Source organism: Nipponia nippon, unplaced genomic scaffold (assembly GCF_047370975.1).
Source record: "Nipponia nippon isolate SJK-2023a ecotype South Korea unplaced genomic scaffold, ASM4737097v1 scaffold_9, whole genome shotgun sequence".
Taxonomy (NCBI): Eukaryota; Metazoa; Chordata; class Aves; order Pelecaniformes; family Threskiornithidae; genus Nipponia; species Nipponia nippon.
In genome coordinates, this window is record NW_028262413.1 from 331,442 (window position 1) to 353,094 (window position 21,653).

The 21,653-nt window shown below is 38.5% G+C and overlaps 1 protein-coding gene across 7 annotated transcripts in view; it reads left to right on the forward strand.

The window, feature by feature from the left end:
* CACNA2D3 (calcium voltage-gated channel auxiliary subunit alpha2delta 3) overlaps window positions 1–21,653 on the forward strand; it is a 458,323-nt gene that overhangs the window by 188,240 nt on the left and 248,430 nt on the right. For 6 of the 7 annotated variants that reach the window (XR_015701497.1, XR_015701498.1, XM_087744701.1 and 3 more), the window contains exons 6-8: window positions 14,524–14,655; window positions 16,061–16,121; window positions 16,214–16,364. Coding sequence is in view for 5 of the 7 variants with exons in the window: in XM_087744701.1 (XP_087600827.1) it covers window positions 14,524–14,655; window positions 16,061–16,121; window positions 16,214–16,364 (344 nt within the window). In the remaining 2 variants the exon portion in view is untranslated. The remainder of the gene's footprint in view (window positions 1–14,523; window positions 14,656–16,060; window positions 16,122–16,213; window positions 16,365–21,653) is intronic. The other variant, XM_087744704.1, reaches the window with a different exon arrangement.

Genomic DNA, 21,653 nt, shown 5'->3' on the forward strand with positions numbered 1-21,653 from the left:
ACGCCGATATTTTAGTGCTTGCTTGTTTTCCCAGAGTTCGTTTCCAGTGGGATTCCATTGTATAGCCTGAGACACAGCTTCTCACTTCAACCTCTCTGACTATTGGAGAGTTTTGGACCTGGCTCAGCAATCTGGGGCTCTTCAGCACAGCACCAAGTGCATGCCACCTCCCCACAAACAGTTATGTTCCATTGATTTGCATCATCTTCAAATTTAACGCTTGCTGAACTACTGTGCTCTGTGCGGGGAGATTGAAGCCTATGCTTCAAAGTTCTGTGGAAACGGCATCTACATCTTTTAGCTTGGGCTTTTTGCGCTTTACTCCTAGTAAAGTCCTGGGGTGAATATAGCATGAATACTTAAATGCCAGTCGTTCCAGGTGCACACAAGCAGGAGCCCTGTGCTGGTACAAATGAATAGGCTCCTGAACAGACTCAGTTTTTGAAATTTTTCTTCCTTGTTTCATTTACAATGATGTCTGTTCAAATTAGTTTAAACAGGGAAACGTCTACTCTTAGCTTGGAAGGATTCTTAGATTCCGTGAAAAGAACTGATTACTGTTTTTGAAGTGCCCAAGGTGAAATGTTGATTGGAATGTGGAAAGGCTGGATGTAGTGGGTAATGCACAAAAGGAGCATAGTAACGTGACTACATACAGTGAAGTCTACAATAAGAACTATCTTCCACAAATGGCTTTCTGAGTCAGGAGGGCACTTTGAAGCACCTTCCCGCTTTCCTACTTGTTGCTCAAGCTGAATTAAAATACCAGTGTCTGGGCATGTGCAGATAGTTATTCAAATGCCTTTTCCTTTTTTAGAAACTTGAGATCAATAACTACTCCATCTGAAAGCCAATGGAGTCTGCTTCAGGGAGGAAGTATGCTCAGTGCTGGGAGAAGAAAATATCTTAGAAGCAATTACCGATTTTAACAATGATATGTCAAAATAAAGCATAAAATTTCTTCAGAACTGCTGGGTCTGGGAAGTTACTTTCCAGCTTTCATTTATAATGGAGAATGGGGCTTATTCTATTGAACCGTCTTTCAACCTTTTCATTATATTGAGTACGTTTTAAATTAAGGAAGTTACATGAACTTTTAGCACAGCGCTTACACGGGTTATTTTTTTTTTAATGTTGACATTATTTATGCCGAATACATTTCTCTTAGCATTCTCCTGCAACTTGGACATTTCATAATGTGTACCAGTACAAAAGACTGAATTTTCCCATCGGTTGTTACATCAAGCAAGTTATATTTCATAGTCCTGCCACATGATTTGGAAATACATTTTGGGGTCACAGTCATGTTTTTGTGAATTTTGTAATTGACTAAGTCTTCCCTACTATAATGTATTTGAGAGGGGAGCAGGTGAACAATATGGTTTAAATCAAATAATCATAATAGACTTTTAAAAATCTCTTCTTAATAACAGTCCCCACTTTCCTACCCTTGACATTAGACTGCGATACGTGCATTCTGCTAGTTGCTGTTTTGGCGCTGGGAAGGATTTTTTTTCTTGTTATCAGATTGGCTGGTCTTTGGCAAATACCTATCAGCAGCCCAGAGACTGGTTAGCTTATAAAATCCCTGCTATCATAAATTGGCAGGTGCCTTAGTAAATTACTTTTACATTTCTATATCATAGGGCCTGGTTCTCTGTTAAATTGGGAAATAGGGTATGTTAGGGGGAAGACTTCTTTTAAGAAAGCTGGAGAATAGTGTGGGCATGGGCAGGTGAAAAATCAATTTCTCCAAATCCTTTTTGTTTGAGATGTTAAAAAAAAAAAAAAGAGGAAAAAAAAGAAAAAGATGACATTGGATTGCAGCTTGTCAGATATCTATCCAGGTATATTTAGATAATGAAGTAGAAGCCTTAGTGCAAGATGTTGCTGTGTCTTTACTGACAGAGCAGAAGAACCAAGATAGAAAATAAAATTGGATGATCAGTGTTTTACAGTCCAAGAGTTAATCTGCTGCTTTGAAAAATAAAATCAATAATATAAATTTTAAGTTAGAGAAGTCTGTCTGACTGTCTTCCGTCTGTTCTTTCCATCCTCATACTGTGGTATAGCTGCTGCTCTGGTGTTTTTGAAGTACAGGAAGGGATTTTATCAGTGCTTTCCATAACTGCAGAGTTTTTCTGTGATGGATGCTGAAGTCCATGAATATTTTCAAGCGTTTCTGTCAACAGGAGATATGGTTTATGTCAACTCAACTAACGAACATAAGGCACGCAATATGTTGCTGAGAGTCTCAAGCTGTGTCATCAGTGTTTTTAAAAATGGTTCGTGAATGTAAAATACAATTAAAAGTTTAATAATATGTAAAAAGATAAAGAAGTCTTCATTAATAATAGTCTAAATTCATTTTTCGTTAATTTAATACCACACTGAGACTAATTCCACACCACTGGATTTGAAATAAATTCAAGTATTAGCAACTGTTTTGACTCTGTAACAGTAATCACTCTGAGTAAATATGGATTTAGAAAAGAAGTGATTAAAAAGTATCTTGCCAGTCTCGTAGTATGTTTGGACTTTACTCATTTCAGAGACAAGATGACTATAAATATCCTATATTTTCCTATGGATTTCAATTCAATTTTTATTATTGCTCTCATTATTTTCACAATTCAGTTGCTTTCCGTGTGGAGACCCCATATTTAGCATTCTTCCATGACTTAGTATGTTTGATTTGGTCTTTTTTCACAAGCTTGTGATACTCTTCAGCAGAAATAGGCTTTATGTCTTTCTCTTATAGCTTTGCTCACGACACGATTATTTGTAGCACGCGTGTACTGTCTTTTGTGCCTGTCTTTGTCTCTCTTGTCACCTACGATTTACTGGCTGTTGAAAGTATAGATTTTATCATGTGGCTTAAACCTTTGTTTAAAAGTTTAGTGTTAGGATTATTATTATTATTACTATGGAAAGTTGGCAATCAGTTATTTGTGTGCTCTCATATTATTCTCTAGGTTGTAGATCACAGAATCACAGAATGCTTTGGGTTGGAAGGGACCTCTGCAGGCCATCTCGTCCAGCCCCCCGCCAGGAGCAGGGGCATCTTCAACCAGATCAGGTTGCTCAGGGCCCCGTCCAGCCTGGCCTTGAAGGTTTCCAGGGATGGGGCGTCCACCGCCTCTCTGGGCAACCTGTGCCAGTGTTTCACCATCGTCATCGTAAAGAATGTCTTCCTTGTATCTAGTCTGAACCTACCCTCTTTTCATTTAAAACCATTTCCCCTCATCCTATTGCAAGATGTTTTCTTTCTTTTCTTGCAGTTGTTTCCTTCCTTCCTATTTTTCTATCTTCATAATCACTAATACTTTAAGAAACAGTTCACAAACAGTATGAATGCAATACAGCTTTGAATAATTCTGAACTTGGTGTCTTTAGTAGCAAAAGCACCAGGTCTAGTCTGTGCTTTTCTGCTTACCATGTTTACTTCTTGAACGCGGGAAACATTGCAGAAGTAGATCTTAGGCTTTGCAAATTATCTTGAAGTTTTGCTTGAACAATTTAGAGACTGGTAAAGAATATCACCTGTGTCAAATGGCATTTCCATTGCATGATTTTCACTGCATGTTATAAGATGAGTTTATGCACTACAAGTCAATAAATGCAGACTCTAATCAAAAGTTTTGCCTGCATAGGAAAAAAAACCTGCTGCATGTAATAGAGCCTCCTCTAAAAGATATTGAAACGTGATGAACCCCAACCATTTTTTGATTAAGTGAGGTTTTTTCAATTTGATACTTAAAAAGAGCTATGAATATCATTCAGTCATACTTTCCTATCAGTGCCTTCCAAGTGGCTGTCAAAATCGAGATTACCTATTTTCTAGAATATTAGAACCAAAAAAATTCATTTCTCAAGTGATGCAGAAAGATTATAATCTGCAGCTAGCAGATATGTAAAACCCTTTTCCTGCAAGGTGTGAAATTAAGAAATAAAATCTTGTCTGTCACTGTCGTATATGATTTTATGGACTATGCTTCTGAAAATTCAACATCCTGGAGTTGTTATTTAAATAGTCATGGCCACATATTGTCCTGGACCACTATATTTATATTTTGAAATCCTTCCCCTGAATTGTTTGTCTTCACATTTTAAGATCTCTAGGGCAATGTTTGCACTGTCTTCCTAACTTTGCTCATTGTTTAATTTAAAAGGAACTTTCTTAGTCTAACTGATTTAGTCAAGGTTGCAGAGAATTTCCTATCTTCCCATATTTCTTTGTTTTAACTCTTACTGGCTATTGGATAAAGATGCACAGACTTCTCCACTTGTTCCATCTGGTTTTGCTCAAGTGTTTGCCTCAGATCTGATTCCCAGAGTCTACTCAGGCTGGTGCTTTGTTCTTGCAAAGGGCTTTAGCTTCACAGTTGTGTGTTTTGGATTTGTTTTTTTTTTTTTCTTTCTTTCTTTTTTCAGTTTTCTGCCTTTAACAGCAAGCCTTTTGGAAATGTTGGCATCACCATGCAAGATGTGTACTGTGCTTTATCTTTCTTGTATTCTGGTCTGTCTGTCTCTGGCTGTGGATCTAATCTGTATGTTTCTAATACATCCACATCACCATGGCAACTAGATGTCAAACACAGGCTACACGGTAACATCAAGTTTTTCCTCTAAAAAGCCCTACTCTCTGCCACTCGTTATTCAGCAGCTGCTGCTTAGTCACTTGGGGTTGGGGGCTTTGCCTTTTGACAGACGTGAGCCAGTGAAGGTTTGTTAATGCCCACTGTCTCAGGTGTAACAGTAAGAGACTTTTGGACCTGAGACACCTCTGTTAATCATGATGCCTCCCCTCCTTCCTTGTTGCTTCCAGGGGCAAGAAAGTGGCAATAATTTACCATTGGCCTATAATGGCGGAAAATTACTCTGTCTCTTCTTTTATCTTCCCTTTTCCTGCATTATTGTCTTAACTTCTCTGATGACTGATGAGAAGGTGTGGAGCCACCGTTGTAGCTCCCATCGTGAAGGGTTGGAAGCAGCAGCTGTTCAGTGCTCTTACGCCTGTCCACTGGGGCCTGGGTACTGGGCAACCCCTATAGGCACGTATGAAGGCATATCCACAGTACACATTGGAGCTCAATGGAGAGCATTAGGCGGCTGGTGCAGAGTGTGGAGTTGCAGATAATGAATCCTGCTATAAGGCTGCTCATTAGCTCGTGCTTGCTGCCATGCTAGTTCAGCTCTGTGACTTCCAGCACTGGCATCGGCATCTCAGTACGGTCCCGCGCTGCGCTTCCCTGGGTATACGCGTAAGTGGGCTCGGCGCGAAGGCAGGGAGGTCTGTTGCCTCAAGTTCCATGAGTGTAAGTTCACATTGGGTCCCACCAACTACCTCTCTAGAAAATGTCTCGGGTTTGTATGTTCAAACAGAATTTCGTCCTCGCTGCAACTCACCTGTTTTACTTTTAAGGCTGTTATGTGGGAATGGCCAACGAGAGAAATGGCATGTGAACCCTTTGAACTGTAGGGGAGGAGCGTGGACTACAAAGACAAAATTTTCAAGAATGAAGTAAATGAAACACAAAAGCAAAAGTATTGCTAGACTGAGAACACGAATAAGCAGCAAGGCAATGGCAACCTTTCTGTGAATTGGAGTGAACTTACTGAGCTTGAAGAGAGTACGTTTTAATCTACAGTTAACTGAGACTTTTTACTAGTTTTAACCTGGGCACTATTACTGTCCATACTCTCAACATCTCTGATTTGGAGACATGTTGTGTTTGGGGCATTTACCTGAATAGAAGTCCGATTAAGTTATTTCAGCTTCATTTTTGATTATCCTGGGGATTACCTACTTTACCTAAGCATCCCTTAAGGTGACATTGAGTTCTCTTCTCACCTGTTTACAGTTAGCATCACTGAATGAAAAAGCAACTTCAAACATGTCAGCACTGAAATTATGGAATCTGTCCCCAGACAGTCACAACTGTCACAAGCAGTAAGGATACAGTTAAGACGTGTCGGAGTAGCTTAATTAGTGTTGCCTCCTCCAGCTGCATTTGGCTTTTAAAGATGTGTTGGTAATGTGTTGCTTCTTTGACAGGTCAGTCTGGAATGCAGTGGTGAAAAGTTCTTACATGCAATATACATTGTATTGCAGGATAAAAAGGGAATGGTATGAATTATCATTTAGACATACATTTTTTAAATTTAAGAAAAGTTTGAAATTCGCTTTCTCCAAAAATAATTTATAAACATATTTCCTCCTTTTTGTGAGACTGAAGTGTTTTTTTGTTGCCTTGTGGATCAGTTTCCTGCCTGGACCAGAAGTCAGTGCCCAAAGCCAGGCATTATTTATTTAATGTGTGTGTCTGCAAAAAGATTCATGATTCTTTTTCCTTCAGCAGCAATAGGAATAAATTCCACCCAAGCAGGCTTAAGAAACACCAATTGAGGCATCGTTGTCCTGTCCCAAAAGCAGTTGCCTTTGTCTCGCACTAAGTGCAAAGAAATTTAGGCACTTTAAACGTACAAGATGTCCTCCTCCTTACCTTTATTCTCTGCATTTTGAGTCTGGAAAAACATTGTTTTTGAGGTTTTCTTGGTGCTCGCTTCCCTTTTTGTGTGATCACTGTGTAACCCAAAGAAAGGTTTGAGCCTATCAAAAAACCCCAAACCAACAACAAACAAAAAACCCACTGTACATCTAGTGTCTACAGCTGTATATGGGGTGTGGGTGTGTGTATAAATATATATATTATACATTATTAAACATTTTATTGGTATTATACGCCTATTCTTTCAGAGCAGTTATTTCCACTTTCTATCTGTGCCTGGAGAATTTCTTGTAGGCTTTTGCTCATCATTAGCCTCTGGTGTGCAAACTGTTTCCCTCTTTTCCCATAGTAATATACCTTTAAAAAAATAATGAAAATTAATTATAATTGGTTTGTTCTCTCTTAAAGTGCTAACTTCCCTTACTTGTGTCTATTTCATTATTTTAATGAGAAAAAGCAATCAGGGAATGAGGGTATGTTCTATTATTGACTTAAAATAACAAATGGAAAAGTACCCAGGGTATCTTTTAGTGTGGAATATATTAACGGAAACAACCTCACGATTCAATACAAGATCGTTTTTAATGGACTGAGTTTATATGCTAGGAATGCATTGTGGAGTTTTATTTGTTTTTCAGTTTATTTTGCTTTATTTAAAGATTTTTCAAGACTTTATTTTCTCCGTGAACTATGTTGGAAAAGCATTCTTAATCTGTAAACTTAGTGGTAATTGACGTAATAGTTCTGGGTTTCTGAAAACCTTTAGAATTGAACATGCAAAAACATTTGATTAAATGGTTGTATGGCAATGTAAAAATTGTAGCTTTTATTTAGTATGGAGGGGAGAAGATTGACATTTGACAAAAAATCATTGAAGTTTATCTAAAGAGACATTTTATTCATTTTGTCTGCTATTTTAGGATACAGTAATAATTTGTCTTTCCATCCTGCTACATATCACAGACCCTTCTTTGATTTTTCTGGGATCTGTGTTGTGTGAAGAGGAGAAAAGAAGGCTTGCTCCTCTGGTCAAGTATTACTATGCTTGGCTAGAATATAAACTGTTTCAAAATATTGTTTGGCTAAAAACTTACAAATACATTTTTACACTGTGCTCTGTTTATCTAGGTGTCTTTCTTGCAGATTTTATTTGGCACATTCCTGAAGCAGCAAATAGTGTTTAAGAATCCATAACTGATTTTGTAATGTATTCATCCTAAGATGCATTTGTGCATCTGCTCAGTGTTTTCAGTATGTTTGAATACTAGCTTCAGAGGTTTTGAACCAGCTGAACGTTTTCATATCTGTGAGGCTTTTCCCAACTATTTAGTGTTTGAGTAAAACTTCCGTTCTACTCAAATTGTGCAAGTGGTCTTTTGTGCAAGGAAGAAGTTCTACCCAAGGATTATAAAGCACCACAGCAGAGAGGGACCGCTGATTTGAGAGGATGAGAGACAATGACTTGTCATGCTAATAGATAGGTGTGCCGTTATATCTGATACTTGCACACTCGTACTGTGTTGATGCTCCCAGGAATGTAGCAGTAGAGGTTTAGTTTATTATAGCCCGGTGCGACTGTAATGCATTTTACATGCTAAAACATTTCTCTCTAAAGGTTCTTATGCCTCCATTCGGTGTGTGCAAGAGGCACAATGCGTTGATAAAACTAGGAGTCAAAGCATTATTTGTTGGTCCTTACCGCGCTGTGTTGTGTAACTAAGTTGGCCTCCTCCTGTAATTCCGTGTCTCTCTCAGAATATCTGAGCAATAGGAATTAGACATTTATCGTGAAATGTTAATTTACAGGTTTGCATGGTCTTGTGTTTTAAATGGCTTTTGTAAAGATTTGTGAACAGGTCTGTCCTCGAGAAATTTCCGTAAGGATGACTTATTTCCAACGCTGTGCCTTGCCTTTGTCATGTATCACTTGGTCAACAGCCCTGCTAAAATTGTCCCTTTTGGTACGTTGTGTGTTAAACATTTTACAGCACAGTTGACTTCATTTAGCAGCAGTCATTCTTGCTTTCTTTTCCTCTAATTTGCAGAGTGTTCCGCTGGCTTCCCGTATTGTTTGCCATGACACTTCTTCCTGCCCTGCCGCTTGCAGAGGTTTAGATTTCCTGGTTGCCCGATAGTCACTGTTCCGTCAGCCTGTGCAGAAATTTCTTCCTGCCACGTGTCAGAACTGGCTCTTTTTTCAGTATTCAAGACTAATTTTGCTTCTGTGATGAAATTGCAGTGCATACAGAGTCTCTATTCAGTTTGGTTAATTCCTATGTTCTGAGCATTTGGTTTCTCTTTCCTGCTTGGAAAACTGTTTCTAGCGGTGGTTTTCACTGTGTCGCTCAGTCGCACCCTGGCATCCTAGAGTTCTGTGGTGTGGTATTTTCTTACCGGTCTTTCAGGTTTCATAGTCTTCAATTCGTGTCCTGCAAAGATGTGGAAATGAGTGTGTTTTTCTGAAAACATAGAAACATCTGTGGTCATATTAATTTAAGCTGTGATCATCTGTCAGGGTTACTGGGTTTTGTCTGTAGCTCTCCTCAGCTCAAGGCCTCTTAGCAATTGCTGGGTGGGCAATCCTATTTTGTTAGACTGTGTTAGTAATAGGTGTTACTGCCCCATGTGTCTGGCTCCTGTGACAACAGCTCTGTTAAGGCAGCATCTTTCTAGTTCTTCCTGGGATGGACAGTAAGTGAAGCCTTTGACTTTTGCTCCAAGTTCCTCCTTTAATTTAAGAAAAAAGTTATGCTCTATGTTCATAGATCCTGCTTGTATGCTGTTTCCAGAGCTTTGCCCTAACAGATTCACAGATCTGCCCACATACTGGTTGCTTTTAGTTGTTACATCTGATAAGTTCAACAGGGTCAAACCAGGTCAGTAGCCAAATGAGTGACCTCAAATGTACACTGATTTGCTGCAGGACACTTTTTATAATTCATTAGATGGCAAGCTCTTGGCAGAGTCAGAACTGAGTCTCTATCTCAGAATGGTATTAGTGAGGAGTTCACAGCTGTAATTCTGGCTTTCAAAGGAACTACAGTTGAATCTCAGACCACCTTGCTCACACCCCGCCCCCCCCAAAATCCCCAAAGCCATTCATGAAATTTATCGTAAAAATAAACACATCTGGCCATGCTCCAGTTCTTCTGCTGCCTCTTCAAAGGAGAAGGGGAACGTTATTAGGGCAATGTTGGAAGCTGAAACAGCTAAGTACCCACTACTATGCCTCTATACAGTCATGCACTTGAAGTCTTTACCACCCCATATGGAGGGAATGTGATTTCTCACATTGGTGAATGGTTCTCAGCACGTGATGCAAAATGGACAAACGCCTTATTTTGTGTCTACAGATGGCCAGATGCCTTGATCTGTGAGCTGATGCATCCACATTACCCAGTGGAGGCAGAGGGAGGGGAAGAGAGAGAAAAAAGCAAAGGCAGTTGCCAAAATTGGCATCCAGCCCCAGCTCTTGAATATGTTGGACCACCCTGAAAAGCATTCATATTAGTGTTGAGTAGTATAATTATTAGATTGTTGGTGTATGTCCCAGCAAGTATGTGATTTTGTTATTCTTTAAAATATGACCAGACTAAATATGTTGTCAGTGTCATCAAAACTAAGCTAATATTGTTGCTATCGTTGAGCCAAAAGGGTGCTGGATTTTGCGTTCCTTTGCAGTGCTTGGTCCTGTAGGCTGTGCTCGTACTGCTTTGTTGTATGACAGTACTGCTCTGCAATGTTAGGGGCTGCCCTTGAGGTTGTCAGGTATTGGTAACATTTTTTCTTGGTAATAAAGCAGCGTATGGCAAGCAAGAGAAGTATTCTGCATTTTCTTCATAGTCGCTGAATTCCTCAGTGGTCTCCCTTATTTTTTATAAAGATTGGTGGAATAATTAGAAAGCAAAATGTGTCATATATGTATTAATTTCGTTCCATAGACTTATTCTTCTCCAGATATTTTTATGGATTCTGTGAATTAAAATACATTTCATTGTAGTGCTAACCTTTGGCATGCTGTTGCACATCTTTCAGTCTGCACACCTTGGCTGCCTTTGTCGAGACTTCAGACCTGTTTCTTTGGGTCAGCAGTATCTATGACAGCAACTTAATTGCTACATGCATTTGTACTGTTCCTTGGCAATTACGTTTCAGATTCGTGTCAGTGTACCTATTTACCTGGGGGCTGTTTTTTTTATTAAATATCAGTAAAAAAACCAGGTAGCAGCTACACAAACAGCAGTGGAGCAAAATCCCATATAATTGCAAGCCAGCCCATCTAAAAGGCGAGGGAAAGGGAATATTTTAATTATATTTTAGCTGTTACTGCCAGGAAGCAAAAGCAGAAATGATGTTTCAAGAATTGTGGCAGAAGCTATTTACACTACTTGTCTTTGAGCTCCATAACATCACGTTAATGATTTTGTATTTATATTAAGTTTTATCTTCTTTTTCTCCCTCCCCAAATTTCTGAATACTCGCACGCATCAATTTGCCACTACAGGCGTATAGCTATTTTGGGGATGCAGATGACGTTCACCAGTAATATGAAAACTTAAGAATACTATTTCTAAATGAAGTAGTTGGGGCAATTTAAGCAATTTAGTGTAATTATTGAAAATGGAAGTTGCCCAGAACTACAAGTTTAACATATAGGTTATTAGAAGACGAGACTGTAAAATTTTCATGAGGGTATATGGTCAGGAGCTCAGTTGTATTTAGGACGGTACATGTGGACCGAGATGCATCCACATGACAGTCATTATCAAATTCAGAACAAGGAGCTTGGGTTTGAAATCCTTCTGCCTAGAAGATACCGTAGCCAGTAAAGACGTGATTTCCACACAAAGTCTGTAGGCCTGCAGTTTTTTACTGTAAATACATTTTTTTCCCTACTTCACTTTTCTTTGTATTCCAAGGATTAAACTGAGCGTGACCTTATTTGCTTTTTTATAAAAATGGTTGGTGCATAAAATGTAACTAGGTATATTGTAAAAAGAACAGCCAGTGTAATAGATATGCAGGGTGTAGGAAGGTAGTGAATTTTAAAGGAACACAGTCATCATAGAGCACATTTTAATTGTGCCCACTTATGGAAAATGCCTGCTTAATGCTCCTTTCAGCTAAAAAATTCCTATTAGTTTCAGAGTCACTGGATTAATATTTATGGTGATCAGCATTTGGGTGATTAGTGTTGTCAACCTGATGCAGAATATAGACTCAATCAATCATCATTAGACTCAACCAAAAATTCCTGACTGTATTTCCATGGAGTTCTCTATCTATAACACAGATATATAAACATGCTAAGTGGCTCTTCATAAGTGGGCTAAAAAAAGTAATCCACTACTGTGATGGCATAAATATTTTAATATGAACTTTTTAAAAGTAGCTTTATATATGTATTTTTTTATAGAAATATATTTTTTGAAATGCCACTGGAAGGATTTCGCATTCAGTTTAGAGCTTAATAGGTGGACAACTAAAGTTGTCCCATGACCTTATGGACCTGGAGCGTATATAGAATTTAAAGGAAATTATCATTGGGCTGGGAGGCAGAGTGAAGATTCTGCTTAGATGAGTGGCAGCATAGCACTGGGCATTAAAAATTAGCCTCTGAGGAATCCGGGATAGAAGACATCTGATAAACTGATGATATAAAATACTAAGGTACAATGTGAAGTCTTGGAATGAGATCTGAATGTGAGCTGCTAAGAACCACTACAGTTTATTTTAAATAGAAATTAAGATACAATTATTTTATTTGTTTGGTTTGGCTTTTCACTAATCCTGATGAGTGAAGGGTACATGAAGAGCTTATTGTCCTCTAGAGGCTGAGGAAAGGTTCCTTGTTTTTCCTCTAAACGGGCTTTTCTAGCAACACTTCCAAGGAAAAACGAACAAACAAATAAACCAAAACCGACCGTCAGAACTATGTTGCTCTTTTTAAAGATGACTTGAAGTTATCACCTTATCTCAATCTTGTAATGCAGAGTCAGTAATGCCACTGTGCTTTTCAGTGACTCAGATACTCCACCAGAACTTGCGTATAGGAGCAGAACCAGAATAACAGTATTTGAACTAGTACTGGGGAGTTCCAGTGGGCTGAGAATAGGATTCTCATTTTAGTGCTTCACTGATCATGTACTGTCTAAATGCTGGACAATGGATCAAAATTTTGGGGTGCTGAAATAGGAGCATATATTTACAGAGTAATGATAGATGCCAGGATAGGCAGTCTTGACAGTCAACGAGTGATGCCTCAAACACAGCTTGTTATTGGAGTAACTGCAGACTTGCAAGCGACCGGACAATGGATTTTGCCAGCTCGGCAGAACTGAAGTAGTACAGTTGGACTAGTGACGTTGGTTTGCTTGATATGTGTCTGGTTGGACAGATTTTAAATGTATACTTCATCTTCTAGAGAAACAAGTAACTATACTGGACATGTATTAAAAACAACATCTGTTTTGTTGACCTTGCTTTTTCAGCAGTCCATCTGTGTAAACCTAAATATTTAGATGAAAGCACCATTCAAAGATTTGTAGATGAGACATTTGCTTTTTTCTGCTGTTTTTCTTGATGAATGTAAGGAAAGATAACGATTCACCTTTTTTCCGCTCTGTTAAAATCACATTCTAAGCAGTCTTCTGAAATCAGTACAGAGACATTATTTTGCAAGCTAATGGAAGCATTATTTCAAATGCTTGAGCAAATGTTACTGTGTATTCATGTATGCACACTTTTACAAATGAAATAATACATCTGTGATTTTAGTTCTGTTTTTTCCTTTCTATACTGCTGACTTCACATACCAATTGAATTGGGAATATAGTATATCTTAGTAGTTTCTTATCTTCCAAAATTCACAGTTTGTAATTGAGTAACTTTTTAAGATATGTTCATTTGTTTCTGATTTCCCACTATCTAACCACATCTGCAGCTTAAAAACATACTCGGGCAGCCTGGGTTTGTAGAAATTGATAGATGAGGATGTTTTAAACAGAAATAGTTCATTTTCAACATCAAGGATTTGCTTTGTATTTCTCTTTCTATGGGAATCCAAAATAATGAAGTCATTGTTGTGAAATCTGGGTCCAGTGTTTTCCAAATAACAATTAGTGTTACTTGTCATGAGATTTTGTGTTTGTATGTATACCATGATTCATTCAAGTGTGAAACCAAAGGTATTTCACTTTCTGTTCCCACATGTAAACTTTCAGATACAGTGAGAATGGTCTTACCAAGTTGAAGATTTGAAAAAAAAAAAAAAAAAGGCATAAAGGGTTGCCATGAGACATTCCATAGAATCATAGAATCATCAAGGTTGGAAAAGACCCTTAAGATCATCGAGTCCAACTGCCAACCTATCACTGCCAAGTCCATCTATACCACGTCTTCAAGCACCGTATCTATCCGTTCTTTAAACACCTCCAGGAATGGAGACTCAACCACTTCCCTGGGCAGCCTGTTCCAATGCTTGACCACCCTCTCGGTGAAGAAGTTTTTCCTAATATCCAACCTAAACCTCCCCTGGCGCAGCTTGAGGCCGTTTCCTCTCGTTCTATCACTCGTTACTAGGGAGAAGAGACCGACCCCCACCTCGCTACAACCTCCTTTCAGGTAGTTGTAGAGAGCAATAAGGTTGCAGAGAGCAATTCCATGCATTTAGGGAAAGCAAATTGAGTAAATAACTTATTATTAGATTGACTTATTTATGTTCTCCAGAACAAGCAATACAGTAGTTAGAGATACATGGTCTAATGAGCAATTTAAACTTATCTAAAAAACATACCTAGTGTGTCTTCTGTGTTTTCACCATGCTTTCATTATTTAAGTGTATCGTTTATTTTGAATCACTTAATTGATAAAGGAAATCAAAAGGTCTTCTGCAGTAGTTTGAAGTCACTAGATTTTTGGGTACTGAATAAGATGAAGATGGTAGAGTTCAAGGGATTCTATTTAAGGAAAATCACTTTTCTCTCCCCCCACCCCCCCCCACCCCCCCCAGATCCAGCCATTGTAAATGGAGTTTATTGGTCAGAATCTTTAAATAAGGTGTTCGTTGATAATTTTGATCGTGACCCTTCTCTCATCTGGCAGTACTTTGGAAGTGCAAAAGGATTTTTCAGACAATATCCAGGTAAGAATACAATTTCTTACTTAAAATACAATCAAGAATGCTATGGCTGCAAATTTTTACCGAGTATTGTCACAAATCACGGCTTTCACAGATACTTGCAGGTTTGATTTCGCTTTATCTAGTCTTCAGAGAGAGAGATTTCTAATCAACATTTACAACATTCTGAGTTTTTTCTACCAGTTTTCATTTGGAGGTGAAGCCCCCAAGATAACTCACGTGCTCATATATGTTCCTCTTCAGATACACATATACAGGTGTATGAAAAATAACTTCTACACAGACTGTGGAGAAGGAGGGCAAAAGGATTAGACCCTTCATATAGTACTGAACTTAGATAACGTGCTCTCTCGATGCATACAGTAAGACTTAATTGTAATATATTGTTCAGTTTTTAGACTTCCACTTAACCTGATGTCTTTACATTTAAAGATTTCAAAAACTTGTTTTAAAGTTTACTTTCACACCAGTTGTAATAAAACACAATTAGATCACTTGTATTATTTCTATAGAAATAGGTTAAAATATATATTGTTACCTATTTAGTTTTATGTTTAATCACATATTGAATTTACTACATATTAAATAAACTAAAAAATTAAATAAACTGATCCTCAGCTTCTGTAACCTGGGATCAGGCCCAGAATGGGAACTGTTCCTTTAGCTGACATGGTTTAGCAACCCATGTTTTTTTAAGTCTGAAGTCTTGAGTTTAATGTGAGCAAGTTTACTATAAGCCTGTATGTCTGAAAGTGACTGAAAGTAATGGCTACTAGATCTGTTTTAGTTTTAGATTATAGTTCAATTCTCAAGCTCCATGATATTTCAAGGGTAGAAAAATTGCTAGTCCTTATTTTAAAGGCTGTTTCTTGTTTTGTGCTAGAAAGTGAGTGTAAAAAGCAGGAAGGTTTGCCCTGTCAATTTTTTTTGCTTGGAGGTGTTGTGTCACATTTCTTTTGACCCACGACCGGGAGATATTGCCTTTTCTGTGAGCAAAACATCAGGTGTATGACCTGCGAGTAAAGCAGTGAGTATAACAGGACCTGTTGAGATCAGGCATGGGTAGTAAGTGCTCAAGGTCTGAAAGGGACTTGGCAAGCATGTGATAAAGCTTGCCCGCACCACTGACCAAGTATGACAATACTTTAGTGACAGTAGTATGATGAACAGAATAGGCTTGAAGAGGTTTTCACCTTACAGTAGGCTAAAAAGGAGTGAGAAAAAATATTGTTTCTGCTGGTCCTATTTTATTAAATTATTTTTCCAGCATTTCCTATAACACCATTGCCTGTTAGATTGAAGTATGCAATTCCATTAAGTGCTACTTTACCCTAATACCACAGATACATTTTGAACAGGTACTGTGAAAATGTTGTAATTTAATCTTTTTATCTCTTTTTTTAAACAGGAATTAAATGGGAACCTGATGAGAATGGAGTCATTGCGTTTGACTGCAGAAATAGAAAATGGTAGGCAACAGTTGACTACCAGTGTCTAAGAAATTTGAAAGGAAGAAAAGTTCAGTATTTAAAAGAACAAGATGTTTCGTCTTTTGTCTTAGGTACATCCAGGCAGCAACTTCTCCAAAAGATGTGGTAATTTTAGTAGATGTCAGTGGCAGTATGAAAGGGCTTCGCCTGACTATTGCAAAACAGACAGTTTCATCTATTTTGGATACCCTCGGAGATGATGACTTCTTCAATATAATTGCTGTGAGTGTCTCAGGATTTTTATTCCTTTTCTTTCTTTCATGGTTTGTTGCTATCTGTCATGTTTTACATCACACAATACACTTGAAAAATGTTGCAGGCAGGTGATGGATATAAGATGACATCTGAACCAACTGGACAGGCCCTGTGATTTTCCAGTGCAAACTTCTTCAGGTGACAGTGTTTTCAAATTGTTTTTCTATGAGTTGAAATCTGAAACCCCTTGAACAAGTTGTCTTGAATTTGGGATTTGCAAAGAATAGTAATCTGTTTTGTAGTTTGCCTGAACTTTCTACATTACCTTAATTTTTAACTTCGGGGTATGTGTCCCTGCCCGCCTTTTTTCCCCCGTCACAGCTTCTTTAGTACAGTGCAAATTACAAAATGGTTAATATATAAGAATTAATAGGACCGGATCTTAACTTTTGCTGAAGCTTGTATGGCATGATAAAATGCCAACATAGCTCCTCATTGTTCATGCTTTCCTCTGTGTGAATCTGAAATGTATGTATGTGTAAGTCGTGCAGAGGTATTACTGGTGCTTTCTAACACTGATAAATTAGATCATCAGTAGTTCTTGTTATTTGTGTATGGTAGTTAGTTTTCCGTCGTACAGGTACATGTTTTAAATCTATGACAAGAGCATAGTTTTACAGTATTTAATGGGATTAATCATGTAGGTAAGGATGGCTTTAAAAAGCGCAAAACTGACATCAAAACTACGATTTGGCTGGGGGATGGGAAGGGAGAGAGGGAGGAGGAATTGGTGGTTTTATAAATTCTCCTTTGCTGCTATTCTTTTGCTAATACTTTATAAATATGTAGTTTTATCATATGCATAAATAGTAAAAATGTTAATGTTAAGGAGGATTTTGGCCTTATTTTGCTACAAGGGAAGTGCCCTTTGTGCACTCAAATAAATGACCCCAGTGACACCAGTGCAAATCATTGAGATTGTATGAAGAATGAAGTATATATGCCTGAAGTATACGTGCATTTACTGTATTTTTAACAGCAAGCAGTTAGTTCAGAATGTCTTTCATACTAATCTTCTTGTGTGATAAGTGCGTAATTAGCAGAAACCCATGTAGTAGAAAGACATAATTACATATTGTATCAAAAAAAGGTTTACTGTCCTTCAAAAAAATTGTGAATAAGTGTAATCTAAATAACTTTTTTAACTTGCAAGAATGTTTCAGCTAAGTAATTATTAAGATACTTGACCAGCCATTTTTCAGTGTATAATCTCTGCATTTATCAGTAGTTGTGACAGTTACCGTGAATGATGTAGGAACACAAAAAGTGTTTTTTTTAAGTGAAGTTTTTTACTTTGGGAAAACCAAAAGGCTCATCTATAATAAAAGATGTAAAAATGTAGGTAGCTAGAATCAAAAGCAATGATTTTGCCTAGGTAATACAACAGCAATACTGCGTAAATACTTCAAAAAAAGCAAGTATGAAATAACTAAATGTAATTTTTTCAATTTAAACTTCAATTGAAAATGAACTGAGCTGTGCATAAACAAGCATGGAGTCACAGAATTTTGATGCCATTTATTGCCAATTAACACAAACTTCTGATCACCGACTCGGGCGTTGAGAAAAGGGAGGAAGCACCCAACGGAGCCTCCTCGCCTTCTGCTTGCCCGGGCTCACCTCCTGTCCCGCACCTCCCCTCCCCGCGCCCCAGTCTCGGCACCCCTTACCTTCGCTGCGGTTTCGGTCCCTCCCCTCTCCCGGGTGAGGTGCCGGGCGGTGCAGGAGGTCAGGGTCCTGTCTAGGTTTCTGTCAACAGCTCTCTGCTTACTGCCGCTCTTTGCTGCTTACTTGTTTTCCTCTACTGCTCTTTGCTTTTCCCTTCAGCGTGGGTCACCCGCGGGCTGCAGTTCCTCAGGGATGCCCCCGCCTCAGCCTGGGTCGCCCATGGCCGCAGTCCCTCAGGGGCGTCCCTGCCGTGGTGTGGGTCGCCTGCAGACCACGGTGTCCAGAAGCGCACCCCTTTCAGCACAACACTTTTCCAGCTGTCTTCCCAAATGCTTCCAGCCCCCGACGTCGTTTTCCTCACGCCCGCCTGCGTGAGGACGCTGCGGCCGCCTCAGGCTTGCAGCTGCGGTTTTGGCGCCTCACAGTTGCTGAGGCGCCAGCTGGAACTGCCTGGGACCGGCGCAGGGCGGTTCATGGCCCTCTCCCACACAGGTCGCCGCTGCAGCCCTCTCCTGCTTACCGCTAATATGAAGTTTGGTTAGTATAAGAAATTCTTAATATTTAGAAAGATAGATAATGACTGTGGTAATTGTAGCATTTTTCTGAGGTAATTTTTTCATCTGAAGGTTCTTTCTTCTCTATAACCTCTTTTAGGATGAATATGTGTTTATTTGTTGAAATAAGTAGAAAGAGCAACTAAGAATGCGATTTTATTACCAGCTCAGTTGTTTAATTTCAATAGAACACTGATGGTTTAGTTACTGTGCAAATATGAGTCTGAATTTATTCACTGCGTTGAAAGAGGTACTGCAGAAACGCTGGGGAAAACAAGGCGGCCGTGACAGGAGTGACAATGAGTGGGTAAAGTGCTGTCTTGTCACCTTGAAGGTATCTTGGAAGAAGAGTTTTTAAGGAGTTGTTTTGGACTAAGTGTCACAATATAATCATTGCTGTCTCACAAGGTAAAAAAAAAAAAAAATGTAAAGAAAACACAAAATTTGTTCACTTGAAAATGTAACAAACTGGTAACAGAGACTGGTGCAGTGGAGAAGTGAGTGGCTGTTTCAATGAGGAATGGCATAGGTAGGCTGGGTCTGGATTATGAATTCCTTTTAAAATTTGGTGTGTTAGAGGAAGACATGGCAAGGGTACACAGTAAAGCCAGGGTTACTGTGGTCTAAATGATCAGCAAAAATTACTTCTGAAGCACTGCTCTGAAAAAGTGCCAGCAGGGTAAATCTTTGTCAGGACTGGAGAGGATGTTTCAGTGATCGAATCATGAGACAGCAAAGTCCATGCGAGAGGCTTCTTGTTGTGAAAGCACTGAAAATCCTATATAGCTTTTATCTATAGACAAATGTTTGAATGAGATTATATCTTGCTCTTTATAATTTAGGCATAGCCTGGTGATGTGAAACTGCTTTCATTTGAAGGTAAGATGCACACATGTCCATATGAGAAATCCCCTTTGTAACATAGATCTGTGCATATATAGCAAGTCTCTGTATCTAGAACTGGCCAGCTGTGCAGTGTGTGCAAAAATAGATCCACCGTGCCTAAATGTTGAAGACTTACTCTTCACGGAGCACGCAGCTGATACTTGCTCACACCGATGGTTCTTCTGAAAGGCCTGTCTAAAATGTTGCTCTGTGAGGACTGCTGGACATCTGGAAGCATGAGACAAATGACCAAGTACCTCTTCCTCTTCCCAGACCAAAATTTGAGGTGGAATAAAAGCTTTATGTGGGAAATCTGAACAAAAAATGCACTTACTAGATGAAGCGAAAGTTTTGAGCCTGAGTGATTGTCAGTGTGGCTTCATTATGCACAGTGATTGATGGAACAAATACTTGCAACAGGAGACTTCTGTGAGGAACTGGGTCAGGAATTAGGAGTCAAATAGGCTAAGTTGTTCTCTCTCTCTCATTTTCACAAGAGGGAAGAACCCTAAAACATGCCTGCATTTTAACGCAAAAGAAGGAAGTGCAAGGAAAACAGTGATGAAGGATGTGAGAGAGGACTTACAGATGAACAACAGCCAGAATGAAGCAAGTGGAAAGGTTACACAAGCCGATGAGAAACTTCTGTGTTTTTTACAGTAAGAAGGAAGAGCGCTTTAACGTTAGCCAAAAGAGAACATGAGGTTAGAGAAGCTGGACTAGTGTAAGACAGGGCTCTGTTGACAGTGGGGATCAGGGATGGAAGGGAATTGAGCATTGAGAAAATCAGTATCTGTGTCAGTGAAAGAAGAGGAAACAGAACTTAGTGCATCAAAAAGTGAAGTCTGAAAACCATTTGTGCAAAATTTGTGGTCATCAACTCTGGCAGTTTTTTTTATTCTCCCTTTACAATATTTCACTATACAAAAAGTTGTAAAAGCTCTTCAGTTTGCTTTTCAGGTGGTTGTTACATGTTTCAGTATTCTGTACACAAAAAGAAATTTAGGATTCTCATTAACTGTAATGAGAGTTATAGTCACTACATACTAACATCATTAAAAACTCGATTAACGCTTACAAATACGCAGCAGGGTAGCAAAAAAAAAAAAAAAAAACCAAACCACAACTCAGCCAAGAACAAAACCCGAAAGCCACTAGCAGTATGTTAGCTGGGTTGTTTCATATCCATTTGATTTTTCACCGAATATACTTTTAACTTTATATGTATATATAGCAGAAAGCAGAATTCAATGCAGGTCTTTCCAGAGAATAAACATAAAAGAATAATGTTAAAAATCGTTTTAAGCTTTCATGGTTGGGTTGTTGCGAAATCTATCTGAAATTGATGGACTAGATGATTGAATTGCAAAAAACTGTTGAAATACAAGAGCGATTTTGTGCTGCCTATGTTAAAATTTAAGGTCAGTTCACTGGTGCATAAACAGAGATGCCTGCAACAACAAAAGAAAAAGCATATTTTTCCAATTCAGTTTGAAGTATAATTGCAAGTCGTGCATTAAATTAACAATATTATCATAAAATGAGTACTAATTTTGCCAAATGCTGAAATTTTTAAAATCCTTTTATGAAAATCTAAACTCTACATTAAATTAACAAAATATTAACTGAGCCAAGAATGTTAAATTAATTTTAATGCTTTATTCACAGCATTTTAGCAAAATTGATTTGAATAAAAGTATTTGTTAATTCAAAGCACAGTAGTATAGTTCCCTGGTTTTAATTTGTAGACTTTTCATTATAAATGGTTTCTGTGTAGTCTCTTGTTTGGAGTCCTTGTAGTCATGCAGGATAAATTATGGATAAACTTACTTTTCGGCCTGCCTGAATAATCAGATTCTGTACAGCTAACGTGTGAGCAGGCTGAGAAAGACAGCCAGTTGCTAACCTGCGTATGATTGCTCCAAGCAGTGGGCTATGCTTGCGTGCTGCTTGTTGAGCATGGTAACGCTAGTGGAACTTTGGAAATTCCAATTCCTTTGTTTCCTTTTCTGGATTGGCTTCACTCTTGGATCTTAGGTTGGGCTGTATTGGATATCTGAGTATGCCTAATATAGTGTGAAATCTTTTATCTGTGTATTGTTGCACAACAAGATATGAATTTAATTTGTTTCTGTGGACCTTGCTCCAG